At 40.6% G+C, this 19242-nt stretch overlaps 1 protein-coding gene across 1 annotated transcript; it reads right to left on the bottom strand.

Moving 5' to 3' along the window:
• Positions 1–5911: 5911 nt before the first annotated feature.
• LOC145066873 (uncharacterized) lies at positions 5912–7387 on the bottom strand. The gene is made up of 3 exons (XM_079014125.1): positions 6727–7387; positions 6515–6639; positions 5912–6001 (listed from the first exon to the last, which is right to left on the bottom strand). The coding sequence occupies exons 1-3, from the start codon at positions 7385–7387 to the stop codon at positions 5912–5914; spliced, it is 876 nt and encodes a 291-aa protein (XP_078870251.1).
• Positions 7388–19242: the final 11855 nt, after the last annotated feature.

Genomic DNA, 19242 nt, shown 5'->3' with positions numbered 1-19242 from the left:
TTATGAACGAAAATTATACTTCTCCTCCTCTCTCCTCAAGTGTCTTCTAGTTATAGGGTTTGGGTATGAGTCATTAGAGGCATCATCATTTTAATGATAGCTTTCCAAGCTCTTCAAAGGAAGGATTGAAGTAAGTTGTTTGCTATAACAAGTTTTAGGTATATATCTTTAGTTTCTGATTTTCAAAATTACTAGGAAGCATATTAAGTTATTTTTATTCAAAGTATGTTGCCTTGATGTGAAGACATAGATCCTTTTAGGTTACATGTGCCCTTCTTACTTGTTAAGTGTTTTTCTGCATTGTGCATATTGTTGTTACCTAATAAAATTATCAATGGTATGATAGCATCTGGGTTCATGGTGAAACTATAGGTGGTCAGTGGTGTGAATAAACTTAACCATCACAATTACAATACCTGGGCTATTTCCATATCGTTCTACATGCGATATCAAGATCTATGGGAAGTTGTGAAAGGATCAGAGATGATACAACCTAAGGCTGAAGACAACAACAACGTTCTATGTAAGCGGAAGATCAAGGCAGACAAAGCTTTATTTCTATTGAAGACAGATATAGAAGAAGAAGTACTAGAGTACATAAAGGACGATGTAATACCTAATGAAGCCTAGCAAACTTTTTTTACTTTGATTTCTAAGAAGAACGACACAAAACTCCAAATGCTTGAGAATGATATTATATCTGTGTCACAAAAGGACTTATCTATTTCTCAATATTTTCATAAGGTGAAAGCTATATGCGGAGAAATTGGAGAAATTGATCCTTAGGCTCCAATCGGCAAATATTGGATGAAACGAATCATCATCCACAACTTATAGATCGAATTCAGGAGTTTTTTGGAAACGATCCAAAGGTGGTAAACTCAACAAGCCTTATTGGAGTTTGAAAATATGTTGACTACTCAAGAAAACCTAGCCAAACAGTTAGTGGGAGGTGTTGAGAAAACCACATAAGAAGCCCTTTATGTTGATAGAGGCCGAAACAAGTATAAGGGTGACACAAGTAAAATCCAATGAAGATAAGAACAAAGGGTCCGACTTTGAAACAAATAATCATGATCCTGATAAAAGAGATAATCATAAGGGTCGCTATCACAATAATTGTTCTTCATGCAAGTGCTATAATTGTGGCGGAAAGACATATATTCAGAAACTATTGTGTAAGATCAAGTTAAGAAGGAAATGCAACAACTATCCAAGAAGAAGATGCCTTGGATGCAGAGGCCCTAACAACCTAAGTAGATGAAGTCACGGCATATACAATAACTACTGAAGGCCATAAAAATAAGATGAATGAGTGGATCATTGACTCAAGATGTTTTAATCACATGATAGGTGAAAAGAAAAGATTACAAAACCAGATCAAATACAAAGGAAGTAGAGTGGTTGTCATTGCTGATAACTCCAACCTTGCTATAGCTTATATTGGCGACGTGGTTTTCTTACTTGAAGACAAAAAGAAGGAACTAAAGTTACCTGCAGTGTATCACGTACTGAGAATGAAAAAGAATATTTTATATGTTGCACAATTCACCTCCGTAGGGCAGTATGTTGTTTTTGGACCTAATGATGTTACGATGTACAAAAAGTTTGAAACTCCACATGTGTTAAAAGGGCATAGATTCTAATGTATTTATGTTATGTTAGCTAGAACAGCCTATGTAGAAAATACCAAGAAAAATCAAACATCAGACCTTGGCATATACGAACGAATCACATGAGTTACGACAAACTAGACATGATGATGAAGAAGAAGTTGGTTATTGGACTACCATAGTTAGAAGTGAACAAAGAAATTATATATGGCTAGTGTCTATATGGAAAAGCTCATCAGTAACTTTTTAAGAAGTCTAGTTTTCAAGAAAAACATCGTCGTGGGACACATACATTCAGATATCTTTGCACCAGTAAAACAACCATCCAACAAAGGTCTGAAGTACATGTTCACATTAATCGATGATTACTCTAGATATCGTTAGGTACTTTGTGAAAGAAAAGTTGGAGGTGTTCTAGTAGTTCAAGGATTTTAAGGGTAAGGCAGAAAGAGACTTGAAGCATAGCATTACGTTTTTACGATCAAATAATGGTAGTGAATACCTTGCATCCGATTTTAGTGATTACTTGAAGGAGCATAAACTCAAGTGATAATTAACTTCTTCGAATACCACCCAACAAAGAAGCGTTTTTGAAAGGAAAAATGGACACCTGGTTGAAGTATGTTGAAGAATGACGGATGATAAAAACATACCAGACGATTTTGGGTCAAAGCCATGCAAATTCTTGTGTATGTCATCAACCAGATTCCTTAGCAAGGATTACAATATGTGTCACCTAATGAAAGATTGTGGAACATTAAGCTTAATGTAAGTTACTTCTGTATGTTTGGATGTGTGTGTTATGTGTTTATTCCTAACCACCTACGTAACAAAATGGAAAAGAAAGTGATATGTTGCATCTTCATAGGGTATGATAAGGAAATAAAGGGATGGCACTACTGTAAACCAGGAACTGGAAGAAGTTATATGTCTCGAAATGTTGTTTTTTGATGAACGATCATCATGGTGGCCAACCAACAATGAAAATCTTTCGGATACCGATTTACTCTAGGGAGAACTTGATTAATCTAATGTTAATTTAACAAGAGTTGATATTCTGACAGTGATTGTAGAATACGATCCATCAACAACAAGCAACAACCATGGAAAAATGGAATCTTTCATCCCATAAGTGCAAATGAACAAACATCAGAAAGATTGCGAAGGTTCACTTGTTTAAAAAGGCCTAATCCAAAGTATGTAAATGAAACAATTGTTGAAGATGATATTGTTGAGCCTGCAACATATGAGCAAGCATGTGTCATGGAAAGATGGATCTCAAATCTGAATCAAGAATACGATACACTCATGAAAAACAAACTTGGGAACTAACCCTAGGACCTAGAAACATGAATACTATTTCATGTAAGTGGATGTATAAAGTCAAACGAAGGATTGATTGATCGATAGAATAACTCAAAGCAAGACTAGTAGCATGGGGTTTCTCATAGGAATATGGGCTGGATTATGAAGATAACTTTAGTCAAGTAGGTAAGCTAACCACTATGCGAGTTATATTGGCTTTGGCATCAAGCAAGAAGTGGAATCTATGGAAAATGGATGTGAGCAAGGCATTCCTCTGTGGAGATTTAGATCGAGTCATATACATGAATCATCCATTAGGATTTGTAAGTGGTGTTGCCTCGACATGTCGTGGTCACCACCAAATTCCATATTTTCTAGGGTTTAACATAATACAATCTTAAAGGAAGTAAACCTGGAACGGGTGTCACACCACAACATATCCATCTCATTAGCTCATTTAATGACTAAGCGTCCCGATTAACAATGAAACCTATAAAATGTTTGTTATATGGAGAAAATAGTCAAATCATAACTTTTACCGATAATTCAAGTTTTTCCGTAAACAAATTTAGTTTGAGACTTATTCGTAAATTAGACTAAATAATGAGACTTTAATGTGACTATGTCAACAGTGAAATCGGTAAACATGGAAAAAACGGCAAAATCGTCACGTTTCCCGGTAATTCATGTTTTTTCATAAATAAATTTTAGTTTGGGACTTATATGTAAATTAGGGTAAAATAATAGACTTTAATGGCGATTTCCCTATATATATAATGGTAAATGTTAAAAATACATATTAATTTCCGATGGCCAAAACAGCAACGACTAGAAAATGGGGGAGCAACGGTCGATCTTTTGAACAGAAATAGTATGTCGTTGGCATACTGCCACACACAGGGGAAAAAACCAATTAGAGGCGGTGTTTGCCGTTTGCAATACATGCCATGTTGGAATACCGATGGCAAAACAACCACCACACCCCACAGTCTAAGAGGTTCCATTCATCCGGTATTTATAGAAAGACGACTTACGATGAAAAGTATCCAAAATACCACATCAATGGTAACTTTTCTTAAAATCCATTATTGTTACCGGTGTTTCATGGTAAACTAATTTTCTAAAATTTTGAAATTTGGACCGTAAGTGATGATTAAAATTTGTATTTTTGGGAATTTAAGAATGTCAAATGACATCTTAAAAATTCCAACCCAGTCCAACATGTTTATTTAAATGGATTGATATTTCCAAACTAACCCAACATTTTATATAAATGGGTTGTCATTGGGTTGATCTGTTTATATATTTTTCAACCCAACCTATTAAATAAACAGGTTAAACCTGAGTTAACCCATTTAAAATTAAAAAAAAAGTAAATAAATTAACTAAATATTACATCATTTAAATTAGTTTCAAACTTAAATAAAATTTCAAAGTATGACAAAAACACAATTCTAATTCACAAACACAAATAAATGTTCAACTAACATTAAAAATATTTAATTTTGAAGTGATTTGAAGAATGACTAGTGTTATCGCCACCAAGAAAAAAAAAAACAGGAAATGTGATTGAATTTTTTTTAAAACACAAATAATGACACAACATTATAATTTATAAACTCATACTTAGATCAGCACATTATAACATTTAAATAATTATTAAACTCAATATATATTAAAGTTGAATGAGTTGGTTGGTTGAAAACGGATTGATAATTTTTACTCAACCTAATCCATTAATTAAATGAGTTAGCCAGATTGACTCATTTAACTTAAATGAGTTGAAAATTTCAATCCAACATACTAATATTAGGTTGATAGGATGGGTTGGATCAATTTTTGTCTCCTCTGTGTATGTTAAAGGTGGGTCACTTGACCCCATCTATTTTTTTATAATAGATTCTATAGAAATAGAAATTATGAGCCCATCTTAAATATTTTAAATAAACAACCTTAATGTTTTTTTTCTTTTTTTTTTTTTTTTTTTTTTTGCTTTTCGCTTTTTGCAGGGGGGAGGGGTGGATGTATAAACACCAAAACACTATATTTCACCATTGTTGTGTTAGAAATAATTTTATAGAAGGAACTTTTTTAGGGTTTAAAATAGGGATGAGCATTTGAACCGGGGAACCAGAACCAGACAGAACCAATCGGGCCGGGACCGGGATGATATTCTTGTGGATTTTTGGAATCGGGAACCGATAGAACCGGTAAAAACCGGAACGTATATTGCTATTTTTCGAGGACCGGTTCCAACATTGAAGACACGACAAGAACCCGCAGTCCGGTTCGGTTCTTAATTTCAGCTAACTTCGGTTTCCAGGCCGGGTCCGGTTCTTCTGGCCGGTTCCAGCCGGGTCGGTTCCTTTGCTCATCCCTAGTTTAAAAAGTTCTGAAAGCTTAAACATACAAGATAATGAAGACGATTATTTAAGTAGTGTTTGATTTTGAATTGGTTCGGATCTTGACCTTATTAGCGGCAATTTTCTATATAATTAAAATGTAGTACGATGCATTTATTGTAAATAATAAGTTTCTTTTAAAAAAGGTCAAAAAGACTCAAAACTCTTATTTTGGCACCGGATAAATGGACTTCTCAAGATATCACATTAGAGAAATCAAGGGAAAGAGATTTGTACGTGACGTGCATTAATCAACTTAACACTATAGATGTTAAAAATAGCCAATCTTACAGGTGGCTGATGATAGTAATTCCGGAAGCCAAGAACCTTTTGTAATCCTTTCTTTTGATTCAGTCATTACACAAAATCGTCGATCAGTTCTTGGAATTCTACATTAATTTCTGATCCACTTTTTTTATGGTTGTGAATGATGTGTCGTATTAAGGCCGATGAAACCAATGATGCTAAGGTACTCAAATTCCCTAAATTAAATGTAAACTTACGTACTCCAATAAACTTTGAAACAAAGAAACAAACTTGGGTTAAACTAAGTAAAAGGGGGTGTGGGTCCCTCTCCCTCCAGGGTGTGCATCAGTCACTGCCAAGCCCTGATAGACAGTCCCACGAAGAATAACCATCATCCTCGAAATCAGAATTATAATACCCGATTGTATTTTCTTTCTGCCAAACAAAGCAATTCATGTTATTAATAAATCTCAACTTTATTCAAAAAATATGCTCTCAGAATCACAAGATATTATAAAAATTATATCAAGACATTACAGCATGTTCGAGGAAGAATGAATACATTTGGATTTGAACATGCTTTTTAACTAGTCTCAATCTGGGTTAAATTATCTCGTCAAGTTGTGTCATATAACAACATACCTTATCCTTTTTACCAATATATGAAATGTACGTTACTTTCAACCCATGATACCAAGAAGAAATATGCAAATTTAGGCCATCAAACATATGCATGCAGTAGTAAAATTATATTTAAAAAAATAGCATTAAGAATTAAATAACCTGCAATATTCAAGTCATAATCACATCTGTGAACATTCAAGATCTAGTTGAGAATAGAACATAATTGGTTCGTCTTTATGCATATTAGGATTGTAAACATTTATTCTTACCCCTTGAAAACATTTGTTTTGGTACTCAAAATAAATAGGAAAATAACAATTATACCTTTTCTCGATGTCCTGAATACATCAAATGATCCGGCACTAGTTGATATTTATGAGGTCCAAATGGAGTATTTTTGAAGTAACCTAAACCCATAATCTTTGTCACCATCTCTCTCACATCAGCATCTGTAATTAAAACAAACATTTTATCCTCAGTTCATGTCAGCATACAAATAAATTGAATTAAGTTGAATATCGACTATGGTATCATACAAGTAAACTCGCTATTCGGATCAATCTTCTTCTCAGACTTGCAAATCCAATTATTGGCGTGCTCAATGCATCTCTGCAACGCATCTTGATGCGAAGTATGACTAGAATCCACGGGTCTGGAAATCATTAGAGAGCTCAGCCTTGCGATCGCTTCCAAATGCCGCTCTTCCAGTTCGAGACCGCAACAAAGTTCAGAACGTAGAATATAATCATGTAACAAACACCAGCCTCTTTCCTCCGACCTCGAATCCACATCAACTTGTTTCGCATCAAACATACTTCCGAAGTAAATCAAACTCAGCAGATCATCAACAGGTAAAGCCGCATGTTGCTCTTCATCTCCATCTAGGGTTTGTGATTTGTTACAGTTTTCAACGTTATCATTGTGATGACGTTGGAGCGCGAGAGTGATTTCTTCATCGACAGCCACGGATAGAGGCTGACGGGACTTTTCTAGTTCGTCAACCGCGGCGATGATCATTGGCTTTGATTTGAGGAGTTTTTCCTGATCCTTGTTCTTGATAATAGATTTTCCTTGAGCGATGGAGTCTTCGAGATGCGCGATTCGTTTGAGTTTTTTTCTTAGGTTACGGATACGCTTGTTGATATGAGCGAGGACTGGTCCATCAGCGACGTCAGAAGTAGCCTTGTTTGACGCCATTTCTGGAGTTCGTAGTGTTTACGGAGGTGTTAGAAAATTTTCTGGGCCACCGTCACCGGTGGCGTCGAAGATATTTGGTAGGGTTTGCAGGGAGGAGAAGATCGAAACGGCCACAAGTTAGGGTTTTAAAGAGTTTAGGAAAGGAATAACTTCCGGTAACCCCAGCCCAGGTGTTATTATCGCATTTCAAAAAAAATTATTTAAATGGTAAATTATTGAATTCCTCCCGCCTTAATTAAACAAGAAGGGTTTTAAAAGACGTATTGTAATAAATGAATTTTTTTTTAACATATTTCATATATTCTCATTTAAATTAATAGATGTTATTTTATGGTTATTTTTAATAAATTTTTTACATATGCTATTTTAAGGGTTTACTCATTTTAGTTTTTTTCGGAATTAAACGAAAGAAAGTACAACATAATTTTGTTGTATGAAAAAAAAATGGAATTATAAAGTTGTAATTGATATAAAACCCAACAATGATAGTTCATAACATTGACCTAACTCGTATAATTTTTTTAGAAGTTATTTTTAGAAACTGATTAATTGATTAATTTTTATATAATTAGAGAAATTTCAATTAAATGATTGGTCTATATTTGTTTTTTGTTTGACAAGTCATTTTCTTTCAAATCAGTAATTTCTTTCTAAAAATATAATTCAAAAACCAAACATCGTAAAACCAAATTACTTAGAGAAGTTTCTTGACTTTAGTTAGATTTTTATAAGTGTGGAGACTAAGTTGATTTTTATAATTGTGTAATGTTAAAACATAGTGTCATATTTAACATGTTTCCTTTTAGAAATTAGTTTTTTAGAAAAAATGTATTTTTTTGGCAAATAGTTATTTGAGAAAATATGTCATCGAAAATTACATATAACACATCAAAAAATGTTATATTTATTAAGCAACGAGACATATAGTTATATAAGCGGCAACAATAAATAGTTCTTTTTTTGAAAAATATCATATTTTAAACACACAACATATAGAAAAATATGATTTTCCGTTAAGCTATCTATAATATATATACACAATTATGTTTAGCATTTGTTTCGATGTGTGTTTAGAATCTATTGATTGAATGTAAACAAATTAAAAGAGTATACATAACTAAAATTTTGCATGTAATATGAAGTAGGTTATATAGATTATAACAAACTGATATAAGTACTTTGCTTTGGTTTAAAAAATTATAAATATGTTGGCATTTTATGTTAGAAAAATGATAGTACTCTGCAATTATAGATAAATAAGTAAATTGTTATGTTTTTGTAGATCACTTCAAGTAGTATGTTGTTATAAATACTATACCATATTTCCAATAAGTTCCATATAAACATCACAATATATGAAAAAAATATTAAGTTCAACAAAATCATAAAAGTTAAAAACTTGTGGTTGCTTCTAAAAACCAATAAGTTCCACAAAACGACAAAGTCAAAAATTTGTTATGGCATTCTACTTGAAGTAGCAAGGGATTAATTTTATATGAAATCTAGAAGCATACAATACACGTAACCAGATTCATGAATAAAGATAGATAGTAACTGTTGATTACTTTCATTTGGATACCCCTAACATTTGTATCAACATGTGTATGTAGTAGAACCTGTGTCAAACTTTCGCAAAGCAACTAATTTATGGGGATAACCTTTTTCCCAAAAAAAAAGTGACACAATTTGACCATTTCTTGCATTTAACTTAAAAAATAGCAACATACTTTTTTTATATCTTGCAATTAACTCAGAAAAAACTCAAAAAATATTTCAGTAAGAAACATTGAGGTAATCCAAATCAAAACCTATTATTATATAAACATAATCACATTCCCTCTCCTAGAGTCCGGTTATGAACTTAATTCTTTTTCAGGTTTATCAAGATCTTCATGTTTGGGTTTAATAGACAGTTTTTGTCCAAGATTCTTTATAGCCATCTTGTAATCTGATAAATCTCAATGATAATGACTTAAGAGAAAAAAGCAAAATTAGAATTGAAGATTCATATGTACTTAAATGGAATTAAAAAAGAAAAATTGTCACAATACCAAACTATAGTTTCACTAAACTAAGTAAAATAAAAATGAGAAACATGTCATACAAATCGTGTTGGATTTCAATATATATATATATATATATATATATATATATATATATATATATATATATATATATATATATATATATAATCCTATAGTCATTTCATGATGAGATTTGTAAGTACGTCTTGATTTGTGAATTGCTTAAAATGATTTTTTTTTAACTATATTTAGGTCTATGAAACTTTATGAGAAAAAGTGTTGAATAAAAGTCAGAACAAATGGTCATGTCTTTAAATAAAAATGTGCACAAAATATGATTGCTAAAAGTATAATGCTATTTTAGGTTTTTGTAAAAGTAGAATATTATTTTTATAAGGTATAATTAGGAACCAGTGTCTTACATAGGTTCATTAGATTTCAAAACTTATCATTTCCCAGTTTGCCGACCCAGTATTTTAATATTTTAATATTTTATGATTACACGATAATTAAGTTAACCAATATAAGACATAAAAAATGAGTCGTAGAAATTAATGATAACAAACTATAAACACTAACCATTAAAATAGTAAAAATTAACATATGGTGCATCATAAGCATGAATATGCTTTCTAGTGCATGAAACGATCCAAAAATACGACCCGAAAATTTCAATTTTAATATAACCAAAAATCATAAAACTGAGTATATCATAATAAAACCATGCGTTGCGAATCTCAAAACCATACTAAAATACAGTGAGAAAACTGTGTCACAACTGTATCAAAACATATCTAAGATAGCTGATCAACTCCCAGGATAAAAACTGAAGCTGTGGTGTGTGCGATGCCATCATCCCGAGCTCTTCCCTTTGCTTGCGGAAGTACCTGAAACTGTAAGCACGAAGCTTAGCGAGCTCCCCCAAACTACCACATACCACACAATAACATATAAAGCACATACTGGGCCTTGCCCACTGCATCGGACCGAAGTCCGGCTAACCGGGGCCTTGCCCCCTACATCGGACCGAAGTCCGAAGCTGACTGGAACATCCGACCGAAGTCCGAAGCTGACTGGGACCTTCGTCCCCTACATCGAACTGAGTCCGAAGCTGACTAGGACATCGGACCGAAGTCCGAAGCTGACTGAGACATCAGACCGAAGTCCGGAGCTGACTGGGACCTACGTCCTCTACATCGGACCGGAGTCCGAAGCTGACTGGACCTCTGTCCCCTACATCGGACCGAAGTCCGAAGCTGACTGAACATAACATAAACATATCAACTGGCATAAACACATATATCCTGTCTAAACCACGAAGGCATCAAACATACTAACTACTACATCGGATCGAGGTCCGGAGCTGACTGCTAGCTAAACGGGCCGGCATTGTGGCCTTAGACCCGTTCCTACTGGAAGGAAACTCACCTCGTGAACTGGCTGATGTGTGAATGGCTCTGGAGGCTAACTGTTGCTGCTCCGGTATCTCCCCGGCTACAAGTCCATAAACACACTCAATCAAATGCTAAACACTGCACTGGGTAAAATGACTCTTTTACCCTTGGTCAAAGTCAACTCTCTCGGTCAAAGTCAACCCACAGTTGACCTGACTCGCCGAGTTGGGCCGCCAACTCGCCAAGTCTCTAGTCTTACTTCTCAACCCTACTCGTGGCTACTCGCCGAGTATGGCATCGACTCGATGAGTACCCTCTCGATCCAGGAACTCAGACAATCTTCATCTGACTCGCCGAGTCATATGAACAACTCGACGGGTTGTTCTTGAGCTAAGAAGATTGCCTTGGACTCGCCGAGTTGTATGAACAACTCGTCGAGTCCCTCCATTACTGAGTCTGTCCTCCAACTCACTGAGTCCACTCTACTACTCACCGGCTTCCACTCGACATCACTCAAAAAGGGAAAAACAGGACTCACGACTTGACTCGCCGAGTCGTTCTTCCGACTCGCCGAGTCATATCCATGCAGCTACTCTAAACTCGATTCTGCTTGAATCCAGCGTCTGAAACTTATAGATCTGGGCTTCCTCAACTCGATTAGCACGTAAAGATTCTATCTTTACGTGCCCAATAGCGACCAAGAAGATAATAAGGCTCAAAAAGCATAATAAAGGCTAGATCTAGGGTTCTTATGCAAAGCATCTCCAAAAAGGCAACAGATCCGGGCTCTACAACTCCTAAATGAACAGATCTAGAGATATCTCGTCCTATTAAGGCATCCATACAACTATAAGGCTTAGAAAATGCATCAAAATAGCCCTAGAAGAGTTCTAATGGAGGTCTAAAGCATAAAACAGAAGGAATCCGAGAAATACCTCAATGAACTCTGATTTGCCCTTGGATCTTTGCTCTACACCTCTTCTCTTTGCTCCTTTCTTCTTCTTCTTCTTCAAGCCTTCAAAATCCACACAAAAGCACTTAAAACAATAAGGAATGGATTAGGGTTTTCTCACAACTCTCTGAGGGTGAAGTAGGCGAGTTTGGGGCACATAGCATTGCTTAAATAGTGAGCAACCCGGGGATTTAGGGTTTCTTCCAGGCAGGCAGACTCGCCGAGTCCCGAATATGGACTCGCCGAGTCGCCAACTAACACGTGCATGAAAACTCGACCCTACTCGACGAGTCAGGCCATAGACTCACCGAGTCCCTCAATAAAACTTCTAAATAAAAGCCACGAAAGCATCATACCAGAGACGGGGCGTTACAATTCTCCCCCACTTGTCTCAGACTTCGTCCTCGAAGTCTGCTGCGGCTGAATCTGCAAATAACTCCGGGTAATGCTCTCTCATTTCTTCCTCCGCCTCCCACGTCCACTCAGACCCCTTCCGGTGCTGCCACTGCACCTTCACCAACTGAATTGCCTTGTTCCTCAAGGTCTTTGTCTTCCGGTCCAGAATCGCGACCGGCCTCTCAATATAATTTAGGCTGCTATCAACCTGAATATCTTCTAGGGGAACAACTGCTGACTCATCCACCAAACACTTCCTCAACTGAGACACATGGAAAGTGTTGTGGATCTGGCTAAGCTCTACAGGAAGATCCAACCGATAAGCAACCCGACCCACTCGGGCCAAAACCCTGAAGGGACCAATGAACCTGGGGCCCAACTTGCCCCTATTCTGGAACCTGATGACACCCTTCCAGGGTGAGACCTTCAGGAGGACCATATCGCCCACCCGGAACTCCAAGTCTGAACGCCTCCTGTCGGCGTAGCTCTTCTGCCGACTCTGCGCAGTCTGCAGTCTACTACGGACCTGTTGAATCAACTCGGTCGTCTTGAGCACCACCTCTGTGCTCCCAACGACTCGCTGACCGACCTCGCCCCAACAAATCGGGGTCCTACACTTCCTCCCATAAAGCATCTCAAAGGGAGGTCGATCAATGCTCGCATGATAACTGTTGTTATACGAAAATTCCGCTAACGGAAGATACGTATCCCAACTGCCACCGAAGTCTAGAACACACGCTCTGAGCATGTCCTCGAGAGTCTGAATCGTCCTCTCGCTCTGCCCGTCTGTCTGAGGGTGGAAAGCGGTGCTGAAATGAAGACGAGTACCCATCTCGTCGTGAAACCGCTTCCAGAATCTGGATGTAAAACGGACATCTCGGTCTGACACTACCGATACCGGCACTCCATGACATGCCACGATCTGACGCACATATATATCGGCTAACTTTTCTGCTGATATACTCTCCTGGATCGGGATAAAATGAGCACTCTTCGTCAACCGATCCACTACTACCCATATCGAATCCACTCCTCGTGCGGTCCTGGGAAGCTTGGTGACAAAATCCATGGTGATGTCCTCCCATTTTCACACGGGAATGTCTAACGGCTGCATCTTGCCGTGAGGCCTCTGGTGCTCCGCCTTGACCTGCCTGCAGGTCAGGCACCTCTCAACATACCAAGCGACATCCCGCTTCATGCAGGGCCACCAATAATCGGGTCGAAGATCTCTATACATCTTCATCGCCCCTGGGTGGATAGAAAATCGAGACTTATGAGCCTCATCCATCGACACCTGTCGTACCCCACCCTAGTACGGTACCCACACTCTCCCATGAAGTTTAAGCAATCCCCGACTATCATAATCAAACGAAGCTACTCGGCCCACTATCCTCTCACACTTTTGCCTCTCCTCCTTGAGGCCCTCAACCCGAGCCTCCCTGATCCGTTCCAACAACGGAGTAATCACTGTCATCCTCAAACACAAATCTCTGATAGGGGTTGTCGACACTTTGCGGCTCAGGGCGTCGGCCACCACGTTGGCCTTCCCTGGATGGTAAAGGATCTCACAATCATAATCCTTCAGCACATCCTACCACCTCCTCTGCCTCATGTTCAGACTCGGCTGATCCATAAGGTACCTCAAACTCTTGTGATCCGTGTAGATAGTACAACGGACCCCATAAAGATAGTGCCTCCAAATCTTGAGGGCAAACACAATCGCCCCCAACTCTAAATCATGGGTAGGATAATTTGCCTCGTGAGGCTTCAACTGCCTCGAGGCGTAAGCTATCACATGGCCTCGCTGCATCAACACTCCTCACATACCTGTGATTGAGGCATCACAGTAGACTACGAAGTCCTCTACTCCCTCTGGCAAGGTAAGGATCGGAGCCTCGCACAATCTCTTCCTGAGGGTCTCGAACGCTGCCTGCTGCTCAGGCCCCCAACGAAATACCACCGACTTCTTGGTCAGTCGGGTGAGCGGCACTGCTATCTTGGAGAAATCCTGAATGAACCTCTGGTAATACCCTGCCAACCCTAGGAAGCTCCGAATCTCAGCTGGAGACTTCGGGACCTCCCACTGCATCACGGCCTCTATCTTGGCCGGATCCACCAAAATACCCTTCTGGTCGACGAGGTGACCAAGGAACTGCACCTCGCGCAACCAGAACTCGCACTTGGAGAACTTTGCGAAAAGCCTCTCCCTCCTCAAAACTTCCAGCACCTCCCTCAGGTGCTCCTCGTGCCGCTCCTGCGTCTTGGAATACACCAAGATATCATCTATGAATACTATCACTGACCGATCCAGCATCGGCCTGCACACGCGATTCATGAGGTCCATGAACGCGGTTGGAGCATTGGTGAGCCCAAATGGCATCACCACAAACTCATAATGACCATACCTGGTCCTGAAAGCAGTCTTCTGAACATCCTCATCCCTAACCCGCATCTGATGATACCCGGAGCGTAGATCGATCTTGGAGAACCAAGACGCTCCCTGAAGCTGATCAAACAAATCATCTATCCTCGGAAGTGGGTAACGGTTCTTCACCGTTACCTTATTCAACTCCCGGTAATCTATACACATACGATGCGACCCATCCTTCTTCCTCACAAACAGGATCGGCGCTCCCCAAGGCGAACTGCTCGGCCAAATGAAACCCTTGTCTAGCAGCTCCTGCAGCTGCGTAGACAACTCCTGCATCTCAGGGGGAGCTAGGCGATGTGGTGCCTTGGCTATCGGAGCCGCACCAGGAATCAGGTCGATCCCAAACTCAACCTGCCTCTCAAGAGGTATTCCCGGTAAATCCTCGGGAAATACATCCGGAAAGTCTCGCACTATCGGAACATCATCAACTGTCGTCTTGCCCTTCTCCCGGGCATCCAAGACATAAGCTACATAACCAGCGCAACCCTGCTGAAAATAGCGCCTCGCCCTTGCGGCGGAACAAAAGGTCGGTCCGCGCTGTGGCCTCTCGCCCTAAATCACTAACTCTCCCCCACTGGGAGTGCGAACCCTCACTAGTTGAAGCTCACAATCAATCACCGCCCCATTGGGGCTTAGCCAATCCATGCCCACAATAACCTTATTCCCTCGTAGGGGAATAGGAACCAGGTCCACCGAAAACTGCTCGTCAAACAACTGAAGAGAACACCCTCTATGCACTCTGCCGACCCTCACGGTCCTGTCATCTGCTATCTCAACCTCTAGTGGACATTCCAGCTCCCCTGGAGCTCTGTTAAATCTCTTGCTAAGCGCAAGCGATACGAATGATCGGGTAGCCCCCGAATCGAATAATACCATAGCAGAAATGCCGTTCACAGAGAACGGCCCTATATAAAACATACAATCATAAGCAATAATCAATCAATAAAATAAAGAGATGAAGGGAAGATACATACCCGTCACCACATCAGGAGTCGCTCGCGCCTCCTCTGCTGTCATCTGAAATGCCCTACTCTTCGCCACTGGCGCCTCGGCTCGGCCCTGCCGGCCATCTGTAATCCTCAAAGTAGCAGGGGCAGGTGCAGCCACCTTCCCTACTGCAGCTAAACTCGGACACTGGGACTTTTTATGTCCCCTCTGATTGCACTGAAAGCAAATCATATCTGATGCTGCAACAGCAGTAGCAGGAGTCGTACAATCCCTGCTCAAATGCTCAATCCGACCGCACTTGAAGCAGCCGGAACTCCCTGCCTTGCACACCCCATCGTGCATCTTCCCACACCTGCCACATCGACTGTGGCTCGGCTGAAACCTGGACCTGTGATCTGAAACCTTGGGCTTTTTGCCCGAACCTCCTGAACCCGAAACCGCCTCCGGTTTCCTCTTCTTCTCCATCTCGAGATCAATCTCCCTCTCTCGAACCCTGGCAATCATGTCGTCCAACGTTTTACAGCTGGACCGGCTCACAAACTAGCGAATATCACTTCGCAACATCTCATGATATCGGGCCTTCTTCATCTCCTCATCGGCTGCATACTGAGGAACAAGAAGAGCCCTCTCCCTGAACTTGGCGGTGATCTCCGCCACAGTCTCTGTAGTCTGGGTGAGGTCCTGAAACTCTCTGGCTAACTGCTGCACCTCAATAACTGGTGCAAACTCCGCCCTGAACCTGGTAGAGAAATCAGCCCAGGTCATGGCATCCAATGATGCATCATCTCCAATGGTATGTCCGACCTCCTCCCACCAATCCCGTGCCCTGTCCTTCAGAAGACAGGACGCCAATCTGACCTTGTCCCCCTCGGGACACCTGCTAGTGCGGAATGCGTTGGCCACATCCGCCAACCATCTAGTACTCGCTATGGGGTCCCGTGCCCCATGATAGTCTGGAGCTCCACATGCCCTGAACTCCCTGAATGTAAGTGTACGCGACCCCATCATGGCCGCCACCTCGACACGGAAGGTGCCCAATCTCTCATCCATCAGCTCTAGGATACCCTCCTTGATCGAACCGAAGATCACAGGAGTCTGCTCTAAAATAATACGAGTAATCTTTGAAGAAAGAAACTCTCTTGTCTGCTCATCCATGCGCTCGTCCCCCGAGCCTGATCCTGATCCCTCCCCGACACCTCCACTACCGGCTGCTGTCCTCGGACGCAAAACCACCATTCTGAAACACATCATATCAACATCAGAAAACTGAAATATCTCAAGGGATCATTGATACTACCACTAGCTTCCTGGTCTTGTCTCGGCCTTCTTGATTCGAGTACGGATCCTCTGCTTTCAGTAGTACGGGCCTATACTACCTTCCACATCTATCTGTACTTTCCTCAAGAACTGCCTTGACTCCACCAAGTCACTTCTACTACTACTGATCTCTGCTACTCTCATCCTAGGCTTGCCCTAGGGAAATCGCTGACTCCACTCAAACCAGTCCTCAGCTGCCGAAGGCCTCCTTGTAATGCTAATTAGCCACCACCTGAATACCATCACATGCAATGAGGCTCGGATAATCCTTCGAGTAAAAGACTCCTCCCTACAACGGTTGGACTCAGACAAGAGCTGCGCAATAAGGCCAAATCCAGCACTCTGAGATTATTCAACCCTGATCACATGTGATGTGACGTATTCACCTAATGGCTAACTCCTACCACTCAGAGTCCCACAAAGCACAAAGCAAGCAACATTCAGATAAGGGAAACATACTCAGGCAAAACTATTCTCATAATGAGAAGCTACTCTAGTATACAATGCTAAGCTCGCACTACCAGGCATAACCTAAACAGGCTATCCTACTGCTGTCTACTCAATACTAGCATGCAATTCTCATAAAGTTGTAACACATATAACAAGCACATAAGGCATCCTCCTAGATCCTTAGTCCTATACTAGCATGTTGTTCTACTGAAACTGGAACAATTAATCATAATAATAAAACTTGTATTGGTAATTTGGGAGTACTTACTTGAGCTCGGCTGATCGCATGCACCACACCCTTATCTTGTTTTAAAAAAAATTCTTTTCTTTCTAAATGCTTTTCAAAATCTCATTCGAAAACATTTTTCTTTTTGAAAATCTTTTTATCTTTCCCTTAGTTTGAGTTCAGATGCACCAGGTGGTGTATCCGAATCCCTCAAACCAGGGCTCTGATACCAACTTGAAACAACCCAAAAATACGACCCGAAAATTTCATTTTTAATATAACCAAAAATCATAAAACTGAGTATATCATAATAAAACCATGCGTTGCGAATCTCAAAACCATACTAAAATACAGTGAGAAACTGTGTCACAACTGTATCAAAACATATCTAAGATAGTTGATCAACTCCCAGGATAAAAACTGAAGCTGTGGTGTGTGGGATGCCATCATCCCGAGCTCTTCCCTTTGCTTGCGGAAGTACCTGAAACCAAAACTGAAACTGTAAGCACGAAGCTTAGTGAGCTCCCCCAAACTACCACATATCACACAATAACATATAAAGCACATACTGGGTCTTGCTCACTGCATCGGACCGAAGTCCGGCTAACCGGGGCCTTGCCCCCTACATCGGACCGAAGTCCGAAGCTGACTGGAACATCGGACCGAAGTCCGAAGCTGACTGGGACCTTCGTCCCCTACATCGAACCGAGTCCGAAGCTGACTAGGACATCAGACCGAAGTCCAAAGCTGACCGGGACCTAGGACCGAAGTCCGAATCTGACTGGGACCTACGTCCCCTACATCGGACCGGAGTCCGAAGCTGACTGGACCTCTGTCCCCAACATCGGACCGAAGTCCGAAGCTGATTGAACATAGCATAAACATATCAACTGGCATAAACACATATATCCTGTTTGAACCACGAAGGCATCAAACATACTAACTACTACATCGGATCGAGGTCCGGAGCTGACTGCTAGCTAAACGGGCCGACATTGTGGCCTTAGACCCGTTCCTACTGGAAGGAAACTCACCTCGTGAACTGGCTGCTGTGTGAATGGCTCTGGAGGCTAACTGTTGCTGCTCCGGTATCTCCCCGGCTACAAGTCCATAAACACACTCAATCAAATGCTAAACACTGCACTGGGTAAAATGACTCTTTTACCCTTGGTCAAAGTCAACTCTCTCGGTCAAAGTCAACCCACAGTTGACCTGACTCGCCGAGTTGGGCCGCCAACTCGCCAAGTCTCTAGTCTCACTTCTCAACCCTACTCGTGGCTACTCGCCGAGTATGGCATCGACTCGATGAGTACCCTCTCGATCCAAGAACTCAGACAATCTTCATCTGACTCGCCGAGTCATATGAACAACTCGACGGGTTGTTCTTGAGCTAAGAAGATTGCCTTGGACTCGCCGAGTTGTATGAACAACTCGTCGAGTCCCTCCATTACTGAGTCTGTCCTCCAACTCACTGAGTCCACTCTACTACTCACCGGCTTCCACTCGACATCACTCAAAAAGGGAAAAACGGGACTCACGACTTGACTCGCCGAGTCGTTCTTCCGACTCGCCGAGTCATATCCATGCAGCTACTCTAAACTCGATTCTGCTTGAATCCAGCGTCTGAAACTTATAGATCTGGGCTTCCTCAACTCGATTAGCACGTAAAGATTCTATCTTTACGTGCCCAATAGCGACCAAGAAGATAATAAGGCTC

The sequence above is a fragment of the Lactuca serriola genome, chromosome 8 (assembly GCF_051521515.1).
Source record: "Lactuca serriola cultivar US96UC23 chromosome 8, Lser_US96UC23_V15, whole genome shotgun sequence".
Taxonomy (NCBI): domain Eukaryota; kingdom Viridiplantae; phylum Streptophyta; class Magnoliopsida; order Asterales; family Asteraceae; genus Lactuca; species Lactuca serriola.
This window is presented reverse-complemented; position numbering and strand designations above follow the sequence as displayed.